The 13,199-nt window shown below is 43.0% G+C and overlaps 1 protein-coding gene across 1 annotated transcript in view; it reads right to left on the bottom strand.

The window, feature by feature from the left end:
* The window catches only part of neo1a (neogenin 1a), a 163,069-nt gene extending 156,020 nt beyond the window's left edge, over window positions 1-7,049 (bottom strand). The window contains exon 1 of the mRNA XM_068741802.1: window positions 6,788-7,049. Within this exon, the coding sequence (XP_068597903.1) occupies window positions 6,788-7,049 (262 nt within the window). The remainder of the gene's footprint in view (window positions 1-6,787) is intronic.
* Window positions 7,050-13,199: the final 6,150 nt, after the last annotated feature.

Genomic DNA, 13,199 nt, shown 5'->3' with positions numbered 1-13,199 from the left:
TATTTCATGGGTCACCAAAGCTCCAGTGGTGAATTTGAAATATTGACGTCCTTTCTTAAGCCTACATTTCTGACCTGTGCTTCTCTGTTGCCCCCATATTTGCCTTGACCTTAACAAAAGCTCACCTAAATCTGGTTCACATTACCCTGGCTGACAACCCCCATCTACTCTAGCTTCCAAACCCTGTTTACTAGAATAAATAAAATGCTAATATGCATAAAGAGAAGGCAGCACCAGTCCTAATGTCAGTCTGGAGGACTGCCCCCCCCTCCCTGCAAGGATTAACAGCCATTTTATGCAGGGGAATCAGCCAGGAACCGAGGCTGCACTGATCCAACAACATCCACGTCAGATAGATTACCTGGCCCGAAATCAATGACACTAATGACACATCCACATCAGAAATACAGTCCAGTTGAAGCAGATAAAAGGGTTTGACACGTGTGCATTTCTTTTTCTTTCTTTGTAAAGGGGTCAGGATAAAAATGAGGGCCCACTTCATCCAGTTCAAGTCATTTGTGTTTGTCAGCCTGAAACATCAACTGTCCATTAAGAGCCCATTATATCTCCATCCATCATTTGTTTGAACAGCTTCATATCACCTAATTTCTGGCAGGTTATTTTGGACCCCCCCCTACTGTCTCAGCTTTTTCTTCCCTTACGGCTCCCCGCTGCCATAATGACAGCGACGCGTGGAGGTGTACAAGCTGCAGCATGCGTTTCCGACGACTTGCTTGCTGGCAATGGTGGAAGCATCTGTGTGATAGGCAGAAAGTGATTAACGAGGAGTCTGAATGCAGCGCAAGAAATGTTCGCCGTTTCAAGTTGCAATATTTCTGGTTGCTGACAGAAATAAAGCGGTGCAAGAACGATGCCCTGAGGGACTCCCCACTGCTGCTTGCAACAGGGCTGTTGGATCCTGTTGATAAACAGGTGGCTGTTTCCAATAGATGGATGTCTTCTTACATAACTCAGCACTAATGCAAGATGCATTTGGCCCTCTCGCGTTAACAGCAGTGAGCGCTATATTGCATCAACACCCCTCTGTGACACCGTTAGCTTTGTCATCAGTCATCAGATAATTACTGCAGCCATACATCTTCACTGGGTTCATTCATGCTGCTACTGCTGGCATTCTGCTAATGAGAGGATCACCTGCTGATGATGGTTTCAGCTTAGAAATTCTGTTTGTCTATATGATCAGTGAGACACTGTCTGTAACCTCATGTGTGTTTTTGACTCAGACACTATTTCTGTTATGTATAATAGACATATTACATGTATTTCACATATTTCTAAATATTAAAATTCTATATATTAACACACCATTATGACAAACTGTATTACATTTTAGTTTAAATGCAGGTCACTTTGCAAGGAACCTCTCTCTCTTTCTTTCTCTCTCTCTCTTTCTCTCTCTCTCTCTCAGGATATTAATTTTCTAGCGCTTTCCCGCTTTGCGTGGCACGGGTGTTGCTGGAGCCTATCCCCGCTTGCTATGGGCAAGAGGCAGGGTACACTCCAAAGGTGTCGCCAGTGTATCGCGGAGCCACACACAAAGACGGACAACCGTTCACGCACACATTCATACACTAAAAATTGGGGTAGCCAATTCACCTAAACTGCATGTTTTTGGAGGTGGGAAAAGTGGAGAGCCCGGTACCTTCTTGCTGCGAGGCTGCAGTGCTTACCGCTACACCACCGTGCCACCACATATATATATATATATATACTCAATAGGATGTTTCTAATGTGCAGGTGTGGTTTAAGTAAAGATTACTCTGTTAGGTGAGATCTCTCGTCACTTCACAAAAATCTTATACTGCATGAATGTGTAACAACTCACGTGGAAAACCCAGCTATGCCTCCTGCTCTTTCCCTCTTCTTTCTGTGTTTTTATACCATAATTCCCCCCCCTAATGATGATGTGCATGCACACACACACACACACAGATGTCAGATTCATCAGCGTACCTGCTGATCTCAGATTACAAAGCTTTTGCTGTGGTAATGGAAATGCCCTTCAGGAAAGCCACATGTGAGGTAGTGTTCCTGGCTGCTGGACCTTTTTACTCCTCTCTATGGGCTGTAATGAGCTGCAGTGAGGCCAGCAATAGTTAATAAAAATCTAAAAGCCCATGGGAAAGAGTATTTTGCTCTGTTCCCATTTCATCTCCGTGAGGTTTTCTGTTTTTAAACATGTGGGGAAAGATTTGTTTGCATGGAGTTCTGAGCTCTTTGTTAAAATAAAGCCTTGTCTCGCTGTAGCAATGCTGAACACGCCATGTGCAACATGACTCATAGCATCGTCCTTCTCATCTAGAAAGTGTCTCCATGGCAATAATAATAAGTGTTTTGGTTACAATCTGTCTTTACTCACAACAGATGACATCATCAAAACAGAATTCTCTCTCTCTTTCCTTGTTAATGCGTGAGTAAATATCTCAGACCTCAAGAATACCCATTAATCCATGTGTTTGAACATGCATGTGGGGAGGTGAGGTGATTAGAGATAGGGCGCTGCAGACAAACGGAGAAAAATGTGACCCTTGTGGTTCAGACTTCCTTTCATCAGGATCACCCGACACCATCAATCACTATCTACTAAGCAGCATCCTGATGACTAAACTCTGCTGCTCCCCTGATGAAAGGTGCTCAGCAAAGAGAGGCCGGAGCGTTGCGATGCAATAACAACTAATAAGTAGCCAGCAACGTAACTATAGCTACTTATTATTCGGTATATTATTATTTAAAGGCATCATTTTGTGATGAGTGCATTTAAAAAAAAATTAGAATAAAGCCAGGAGATTTGATCTGCCGTATCACCTGAAACTGCCCAAGGGAGAAAGAGTTTAACATTAATCAATCAAAGCTCGTGGGCATAAACATGTGTGCCTAGAATTAGAGGTAAATCAGAGATACGTTTCCAGATAAACAGGATGCAGGAGCAATTTGGACATCTGCGACTGGCCGAGCCGATTCTGAGCGTTGTTTGATATACGGCAGGATGTTTGCAGGGTTTTTGCCATGAACCGTGCAACACCAGTAACAGCTTGCTGCATAATCAAAACCATTATGCTCACATGGTTCACATTACTCTCTGGTGGATGGATGGAGCTCGCTCATTTACATTCGCTCCATGCCTGGGTCACCTCTGTTGCTCTGTCCATCTTTTTTTTTTTTTTTACAGGTAAAATGAAAGGATGTTATTTTATTCTGACATTCTGAAGTGTGATTTAACACCGTGGCCGAATGCCCCCATGGCGATCACTTTGCGGGCCCAGCTAGCTGTACTGACAGTTAGGTTGCTTTGCACAGATGCTAACAATAGCAGCAGGCAAGCAGGGAAAGCAGAGACTCATCAGCAGGGATGAGAAGATGTCTGCAGCCCCCCCGTTTGCCGCTTCACTGCTCGGGGTTTAATACCTGTTGAGTGGACAGAGATTTAGAGTTTCAGTGCTGCCATCCCAGCTCAGTGTTGTACAGGTGGATTGCTTCTCTCAAGTTAAACTCGCCTCAGGGCAGCTGGCAACATTAACGAGAGGAGATCCAGCCTGTTGTAGACAAACACTGTGGAAAGGGAAAAGACGTCTCCAAGAGGAGGCACCGAGAAACACCGGCAGAAATGTAAGGAAATCAGAGACACTATGATGTGTTAAAACATCAATAGCGTCCCCTAATCTGCAATAAATAAATTTAAAAAACCTCAGGGGAATAAATTAGATATTTATTCTCGATCTATTTCACATTAATAATAATATTAACGACTAATGTGATCTATGCAACTTTAATATGCATCATAATGCTGCTCACACTCTCAGAGACAGCCGATGTTGTAGTGTTTGTGCTCGTGCTATCAAACAGCTGAACAGCCTGCTAATGGCTCCCCCCAGAAAATAAAAAATAGTGTGAAAATGTGCCTCGCCGGAGATTTATCTCTGCTTTGGTGTCAAGTATCCGGCGGGCAGGCAGCTCACAACACAGGATTTAATATTATTTTCACACATGAAGCCCTTTGGGCTGCGTTCATGTTTTCTTACAGGATGGCTGCGTCCCTGAAAAAGCACGTCATAAGGAAATAAATGGGAAAGGTTCAGGCCAGAATGAGAAAATGATCAGTTTATTGTCTCGAATGGCATCGATAAGTGCAATGTAATTATTGCCCAATAGTAAAATATTTATTCAATCATGTACAAACTTAAAACCCATTAACACCCGTTCCGTCGGAGCATTCAGGATAAGGCTGACTATATATTTTTTACCTCCATCAGAGGACTTACTTTCTCTGGTCTGTACGTTTATCGCTGCCTCTTAGTCGCTGCCGAACACTTTTAAATTGCTACGTTTTTTTGAGGATTTAGTGTCATATTGAGTATTTATGGAATGAAGGCGGATGCACTGTGTGTAAAACTGATTCGTAATGACCAGAGTGTGAGTTGTAAACAAGGAATAAAAGACCTATTTGGCTTTGGACACATTTGGAGTCTTGGACACTTTCTTCTCCGATCAATGCATTTTCTTTGTATTGGAAACAATGAGAAAAATGTGTGCGACATACACACCAGAACCTCACACTTTGTTTGTCTTAACATTATTCGAGGATGATGATCTTGTCAGCGGCGAGCCAGACTCTAGATTACGAGCTCTAGAAAGCATTTTTGGGGCTGGATGGTATTCCACAGCTCGTTGCTCCACAGGTTGCAAGTATTTGAACTTTCTCTCTTTTCCTCTGACTCCAAGCTCAACGTTCATAATTTAGGGGTATTAACGGGTGATGCCCTTTCAGACTGTTTTGTCTCCATGGTTACAAACTGGATTTTGGATCATTTTTGTAAATTGGATTGGTGTCAGTTGAGGGTTTCTGGGGTTTCTCGGTCAAAAAACATTCAATGTTTTCTAACCAAACTTTGTGTGTGCAATGCATCTTCCATACACTGGGGAGGTGCCTTTTAATATCTACAGAATTTTAAGCAATATCTTTTTTCTTTTCTTTTCTGAAAGGAGTTTAGGAATCCGAGCTAACGGGGATAACTTACGCAACATCACTCGTTACGCACACGTGTTGGAGAATCCTGAGGATTTTGTGCTTGTATACTAGAACACACTTTTCTCCCCGATCCAGGATGCTGCTGCATGACTGTTGGCTAAGTCCGACCCCCTGGTGGATCAAAGCACTCGTCAGACCTCTGCCTCCATGTCTGACCTACTTTTGTGTGACTCATGTAGCCCCTGACTGATCATGAAGCTTGACTTGTGATAAATATTGACAACTAATTTTGCTGATCAACATAAATGAAATAAAATGAAAGGGATGGACGTCCGTCCATCCTTCTCTCATCACAGCTCACCAGCTACCCACACTTGTGTACACACACATTCTGTCTTTCCAACCTTCAGGCATAAAAATAAATCATGATAAATAGTTTTGAGTTTTCTGTACATCTTGTTCATTGAGTTTTTCAATGACAAAACCTTTTTTGAAAATAACATCTATTATTTAATGTAAATAAAAGTAAAATAAAGAGAAAAATAACTTCTTATTTTATATATATATATATATATATATATATATATATAATAAATAATACAGACTCATCACGACGGCCGTAAACATTCCAGGAGTCCAGGATAAGATCCCGCCAGAGTTACCATTGGTGTTGTGTTTCAAGAAAATAGCTTCTCTATAATTCCCACCTCTCCATGGGCTCCCTGTTTTTCCAGCCTTGCTCTGGACAGCAGTTTGAAAAAAAGTCAGACTTCCTCTGCAGCGCTGTGTAAGGGAATGGAAAAAAGGCTATAACCGCCGGCTACATTGCAGCGAACAGGCCTTCACAGTTTGACCTCCGAGTCGTGGACGACAGCAGAGAGACCCTCTGTTGGCAGCAGCAAAGACGTGGGCTTCACAAAGTCAGCCGGGTTATCGGGTTAGTTGTTAATGCTCTGCCTGGCGACGCCGCTGAGAGACGCTTTCATCTCTCCAGGCTTTTCAGCCACAGATGTAGGCAAATGGATTAAAAGCCTTCCCTATCTGAGATAAAACAAAAGACTTTGGGGAAAGCCATGACTCTTTCACCCGTTTGACCTCTCGCTCTTTCTCTTTCTCTCTCTCTCTCTCTCGTCTCTCTGACCTGACCCCTCGTTGCCCTCTGCCCGTTTAGTGGAGCTTCCTGACTAATGTTTACACCGGTCCTCCGGACCCTAATGAAAGGCAGCTTTCACGAAAGGGCTGCATCTCCTCTGTCACTGCAGGACACACCTGAGAGTAAGGAATACCATCACCCCCCCCGTGTTCATTTCTGACATTTCCATGAGAAAATGCAAAAATGCACACACGATTACTTTTTGTATCCTCTAAAGGAGAACACAGGATGTGTAATTTACAGCTGATAGGTAAATTTTGTGCAATAAAGCAAATTACTTTCAGAAGGCCCTTGATGAAGCAGCCCACTGAGACGTTGCTGCTGCGTTCTTTTTTTTTTTTTTACATTTCTGACAAGTTGTGATTATAGTTCAGGAGAAACATTTTCCATTTGACACCAGAGAAGTCCGTTCTCCTGCTTTGGCCTGAGCTTTCTGGTGTTTACAAGTTTACACATTTAAAGAAGTCGCTCTTTGAAGATGGGCCACTTCAGTCTGGCCAGCAGCAATCTCCTGCACCACTTCTTTTTCTTCTGTGGCTTGTGTTTCCCGGGACGGGGCTCTGAAGCTCTTCCATGGTTTTGGTTTTGTCTGTGTGCTCCAGCTCCTCTTCATTTTCTGAATGAAGCCCCTGCTTGCTGCTTCACACAGTTCAGCTCCTTGTTCTCCTGCAGAAGATGAGCTTCAATGCAGGATGAGGATCTCTCCTTGATGTTAAGATGGGGTGTGGAGGAAATCTCTTTCTCCAGCAGGTCCTGCTCCGGCTGAACGTTTGTCTCTTGAAGAGGAGACAACTTCTCCTCCTGCTCCTCCCAACGACGTTGCAGCTCCTTCAGAGCCTTCTTAGCAGAGTTTGTTTCCAGAATGCTTGCCACAATCTCCTTCACTTTCTGACTTCTGGATGACTCCATCTCTTGTATCAGGGAGTTCCTCTCCTGCTGGAGTTGCTGCCACAGATGATGCGAGGCCTTCAGATCAGCTTTTAACGCATCAATTCTATTCCGCTAACAACGTGGAGGATCTACAACAAAGCCAGACGTGACTGTCATTTCTATTTCTCTTTCGTGAATTCATTGCGAGGCACAGAGAGAAGGAGAATACCGCGCCGAGCTTTTCAGCGGCGGACACAGAGACATTCTTTCACATAGTTAAATAGGTCTCAGAGAGATAAAGGTTTTCTGGGTGAGTTCTGTAACGCAGTCGGTGATATGATCTGCTCAATTCCAGGGACTCGTAGCCTATTCTTTGCTTCCAATAATGTCCTGATAATGTTCCGGTAATTGATATTCACACTCAGTTCCACTAATATTACAAGCAAGATAGTATTTAAAGCTGTAATAATGCATTTTTCAGGGTTGAACGCTGAGCGGCACATTCAGAATAGTGAATCCTGACTGTACGCTTCTACGTTTCCTACGTTTAATGCATATTTCTGCATTTAACCCTTTCATGCACTACAGTGTACTGCTAATTTTGATGATGCTGTTGCATAACAGTCACTATTACATAGTCTCATATGATGATATCCAGTAGAGAGCCATTGCTAGTAAATAAGAAAAAAAGAGAGTGAGACCATGATGGCCGACACTCAGCTGAAACGGCTAATTTGCTCATTCGATTGCTACTTTTCCCCAGTATTGATTTTATATTGATAGAAAATGATGATAACTTCAATGCCCACTGAATTGTATATCACACACCGCTAATTATATTTAAGCTACAATTCATAGGTTACAATTAGTCTGTTCTGCAGTTCTTGAAAGTTCTTCATCAGTAGGGACGTCTTTGGCCTGGAATTCAACTTGTTTGAATGTTTTTGGAATGGAACTCCAGACTTTTTGTTTACAGTATTTCTATATTTTAAAAATATGTTTTTCATAAAATATGGATAATTTTTTCAAGGTTCAGAGGCCTGAGCGGGCCTTCATGGAAGAGTCCTGTAGTTCAGTGGTCCCCAACCTTTTTCCTGCCACGGACTGGTTTCATTCCCGGCAATTGTTTTCACGGATCGACGGGGTAGTTAAATTAAAAGAAGAGAAATATAATCTCACCAATAAACTTTATACTATGCACTTGCAATAACTATTATACAAGTATTACACCAATATCTACTCACCATCAGTTGTGGTCTCAATAACTGCTTCTGTCCTTCATGTTCATGTTTTTTGTTTCATGAATTCCACATTCTTGTCTTTTAATCCAGGGTTCTTGGTCTCTAAGCCGTTTTGAACCCTTCATTGCCTTGAGGCAGCTGTAGATAAACCCGTGTTTGAAGTCTGACTCCTGGTTTGTCTGTTAAAATAAGTTTTATTTTCTTGGAGGTCGTCGGCTCCTCTTCTTCCTCCTCAGTTGGACTTTTCCCCTTAGCAAAGATGCTCTCCAAAGACGTTAAAAAAAAAATATTAATAATTTTCGCTAGTTTATGGCTGTTCTTTAGTAATGTTTCACGTGACCAAGAAAATTCCCAGGCGATTGTTACATTGGAGAAAATCCTGTCGTCTTTTTTTAGACGCTAATAATCGATTCAACGGAAATTGTATAAATTAGTTCTTCTTTCTGTGTGGCCCGGTAACACATGCCTCACGGACCGGTACCGGGCCGCGGCCCGGTGGTTGAGGACCACTGCTGTAGTTCATGGAAGAGTGGCCACGCTGGGCAAGCTGTAGCGGACATGATGCGTAACAGGTGTGAGGCGGTTAGGAGGGGAGACACCCACAGAGGTTCATGTAGACACCAGTCATGTCCTCCCCCATCTGCCTTCCCCCGGCATCCCACCAAGCCCCTGACAGCTTGTGTGTGTGTGGGTGGGTGTCCCTGATTTCTGCAGCCAAGTGTCATCACCTTTCTATCCAGCGTCCCAGACCACCCTCTCCCTTTTCAGCACTAATCCCCTGCAGGTGCCGGGATCCTGGCCACATGTGGCTTTACCCATGTGTCTATTCAACACTGAATTATCATGCTTCGCTTCTGCCAGAAGCGATCCGGCCTTCATCGCTGCTCATTATGCTGCATAAGATTTAAATTATGTCTCAAATAGCATTCTGCTTTCAGAGTGTGAATTAAAATCACTCGGAAGGAGAAATGATGAAATTAAATGTGCGCTGTTACATCAGACTGCTCTTTATGTGTTTTATGTGTCTGGGCTTTCATGGTGGTTTATTAAGTCTCTTTGTCACACAAATGTTAGATTAATTTTATCCAAAATTAATTTGGAGCATTATCCGCCTGGCTGTGGGTTTTTCTGTGAATGGAGGTCGTATATTATTTGCCATGCTTGCACAATGAATGGTAATGCTGCGCTGTCGTTCAGTCACCACTTTGCTTCACGCTCAGATATCTTGAATGCTATTAACTAAATTATTAAGTTTTACTGCGGGGGGGGGGTGCACACATTTTTGAAAAGTAAAAATAAATCATTTTTTTTTAATGTCTCATACAAAACCAGTGCTATTCCATTAAACTCGAATAAATGAACTGGATCATTTATCCTTTAAATGACAACAGTCTCCTAGAATCCAATAATGAAGCGTTATGTTATTAGCAGCGTTTTAAAAACCTGAGTCTCTGACATCATTATTATCAATCACTCATTTTCCACATGAGGAATGCTCTTAAACATGCGTGTTGTCTCCGTTTGTGTTCGTATTGTGGCAAGTTTATGTTTTCTACTCCGTTTGGAGTTTTTGCAGTTATAACAGAGAGGCTCAACATCTGGTCGCAATTACATGCAAATTACAAACGTTGGAGCAACAACTCAGCATTCCTCCCAGCAAGGGAAATATCACATCACTGCCCCTCATTTGTCCATCATTCAAGAGAATCTTGTGTTTTCCTTACCTTAAGGGCTTCCTGATGTCTGACAAGATTTTGATGAACACTTTAAACAGGTAATTATATCTCGAACAGAAATCCATTACAGCCGGTGACAGATTCGTAAAGGAGGTTTCTTGTCCATGGCATCACAATCCCCCTCCAGGTAATCCCGAAATGGGATGTCACGAAAGGAAAACGAATCCACATCTCCCTTCAATAGAGCGACTGTGATGTCGAGGTGACCCTCAACATCAGACACAACACTAACACACATATGAAGACACACATTTTGGGTAGTGATATTTAAACGTTCCGTCCATCCCTATCCTGCTGCCTGGGACAAAATGTCATGACATCCTCCGAGTTGGAATCCATCGTTCTCTGCACTTCATTCTAGTTTGAAAGCAAAAGGTGAAAGTAGATTTGTAGAAGAAGGGAGTTCTTTGCAGGGAAAACCAACGAGGGTTGTGCGGTTCGGTCAGACGATTGTTCCGAACATTCTGTTCACATATTCCTGATTGACCGGCTCCTGGTATCGTGTGAAATAATGTCTGTTCTTCTTCTTTGACGCAACACTAGAGTTGCCTTGAAAATTATTGACGTGGATTTTTAATGTTTAACATGAGGAGATGTTTATTTTTAAAATAACATACGGTTTCATGGAAGACAAGAAAAGACGCATGATGACGATGGAGATGAAGCATGAAGTCATCGATCAACGTGATCGTGGTGTCGGCGTGAGTGATTTGGCACGCCAGTATGGCCGGAGTACATTGACGATAAGTACAATCCTCAAACAGAAGGATGCTATCAAGAACACAAAGCCTTCCAAATGCTAAACTATTACGTCTAAGTTTATGTGAGAGTATGTGAAAGGTACAATTACGAAATAGAGTGTCCAACTCTCCCCTCCTCCTCGCTCTGCTCACCGCCATTAGTGCTATCGTCTGTCTCAAAGTTAATCTCATAATGAAACCGTATTTTATAGTAATGCTGTATATTACCGGTATTTATGAGATCGTTGTGTTTATGTATCTCTATAGCCAATAAAAACATTTTTTCCATTGTTATTAGTGTTGAGCGTTTTTAGACGGACCATTATTATTATTGTTGTAGGTTTCAAAATGGACCTCTAAAGCAGAGCATTATTACCAGCATGAGCTCCCTGACTAAAACCCTTACGGCACATTGTCCTTCCTCAATGATGTGTCTGTGAGAAAGATGAGGGGAAGAAGAGCGATGAAGGAGATACATTGTGTGTGTGTGTGTGTGTGCTCGTAGGACACGCATTTAAAAGACTGAGGCAGATTGACTTTGTGGTGCTGATGTATGAAACATAAGCCTGAGGTCATCTGTGCCAACAAAGACTCCAGGCTCTCAGCCCAACTCATGTATGCAGATGAACCAATAAGAATTGCAGGGTTGACTTCAGAGGTTGCAATCTCGTTTGTCTTTTATGCAGGCCAATGAGGGCCAGCTTTCAGTCTCTCATATTGACTCGGTGGAGAAAAGGCAACGCTGACGGGACAAGAACAAAGTCAGGCGGAAAATAAAAAGAAATCATGACAGGAAGAAAAAAAAACCCAGAGACTCCAGCTAGCCAATTAGTTGGAGGTGAAATGGGATGTGGAATATATCGGATGCAATGTCCAGTGCTATTCTTTAGCAGAGTGGGGAGGGGGTGATGGAGGAAATTGGGTGGGGGCTGCCGGATTAGACGGAGATGAGACGAGAAGCTTTGCATTGGCCTCACTTCCCAGAGAGCTCATCTCTGCTAGCTGCTGGAGGCTGGCAGAGAGAAAATACTCACCGGGGGGTCTGACTTCAGAAAGTTGCTGCAGCGCTCCGACTGAAATATCTGACCTCAAAGCGGAGTTTACTTTTCTGCTGCTCACTCTAGTTAGACGTGAAAGAAAACGTGGCAGCGCAGAGATTAATGTCTGTAATCTGATCACATTCAGCAGCCATGAGGCCGTGACTGTGAAGCGCTTTAAACAAAAGGGGCATCTCCATAAACCTTCCGTTGTTAGAATCCGACATGTGGCCTTTCTGTGAGGAGTTTGCATGTTCTCCCCGTGTCTGCGCGGGTTCTCTCCGGGTTCTCCGGCTTCCTCCCACCACCAAAAACATGCAGCCTAGGCTGATTGGTGACACTAAATTGCCCATAGGTGTGAGTGTGTGTGTGGCTGGTTGTCTGTCTCCGTGTTGCCCCTGCGATGGACTGGCGGCTTGTCCGGGGTGTACCCCGCCTCTCGCCCATTGACTGCTGAGATTGGCTCCAGCTTGGCCCGCGACCCAATACGGTAAAATGAAAATGATTGAATGTTTCCGCAGGTGATTACAGACCTACGCAAACTACAAAGGATTGACTTAATGGTTTATTTAGCCGTTTTGGGATTGATAAGGACTCAAAATCAACATAATGGTGTAGAAACATGGGAAAAGTGAGTTTTTCATAATATGTCCCCTTTAAGAGTATTCTTTGAAATGGAGCCATTCTCTTTCATACATAGATTATAACCCCCCCCCCCCCCCCCCCCCCCCCCAGATAAAAAAAAAAGCTCAAAACCATGAATAAATATTGGACCATTTCAGTTCTCAGCATCAGGCCTAATTCCAGTAACATCTTCTCTGAGGGATTGATTCCGTGAAGAAGCATAATGCTTATGCTTGGCTGTTCACCTTGTATCAAGGAAGCAATTCCAGCACCACCAATAGCCTTTGTAACTGGGTTGTTTTAAATAAATAAAAAATACTCACTACTAGGAGGTAGTGTACTATCATGCCATAGCAGGGAGGCCTTTAAAACAATGGAACGACAGCCAGGGGGCCAGTTAAACCCAGGTCAGAGCTGATTTATCACCCAGTTCATGGACATGACCAATATAATTGCTGGCATGTATTATACATGTCTGCATGCACACGCCACTGCTGAGAGATCAGCATTGGCATTTTCACGCTTACGCCATGTTTACCAAGGACTTAAAGGCGTGATGCATTTAACACGCCAGAGCAACATGTTGTCGGTATCGGCTCACAAGCGTTTTCATGTCACATGTCTACGTGAGCATCATCATGACTGAGTACTCATACTGTTATACGCACATAACAATATGTGTAATAAGCAAAAAGAAAAGGTGTGCATACTTATCAGCGGCAGCACAATTGATGCAGGCCTGTATGGAACCACTTCAGCAGTGAATTCAGCTGTGATATGTGCAGCAGGAAAAGCATGCACATTTTATCAG

Source organism: Brachionichthys hirsutus, chromosome 1, assembly GCF_040956055.1.
Source record: "Brachionichthys hirsutus isolate HB-005 chromosome 1, CSIRO-AGI_Bhir_v1, whole genome shotgun sequence".
NCBI classification, from domain to species: domain Eukaryota; kingdom Metazoa; phylum Chordata; class Actinopteri; order Lophiiformes; family Brachionichthyidae; genus Brachionichthys; species Brachionichthys hirsutus.
This window is presented reverse-complemented; position numbering and strand designations above follow the sequence as displayed.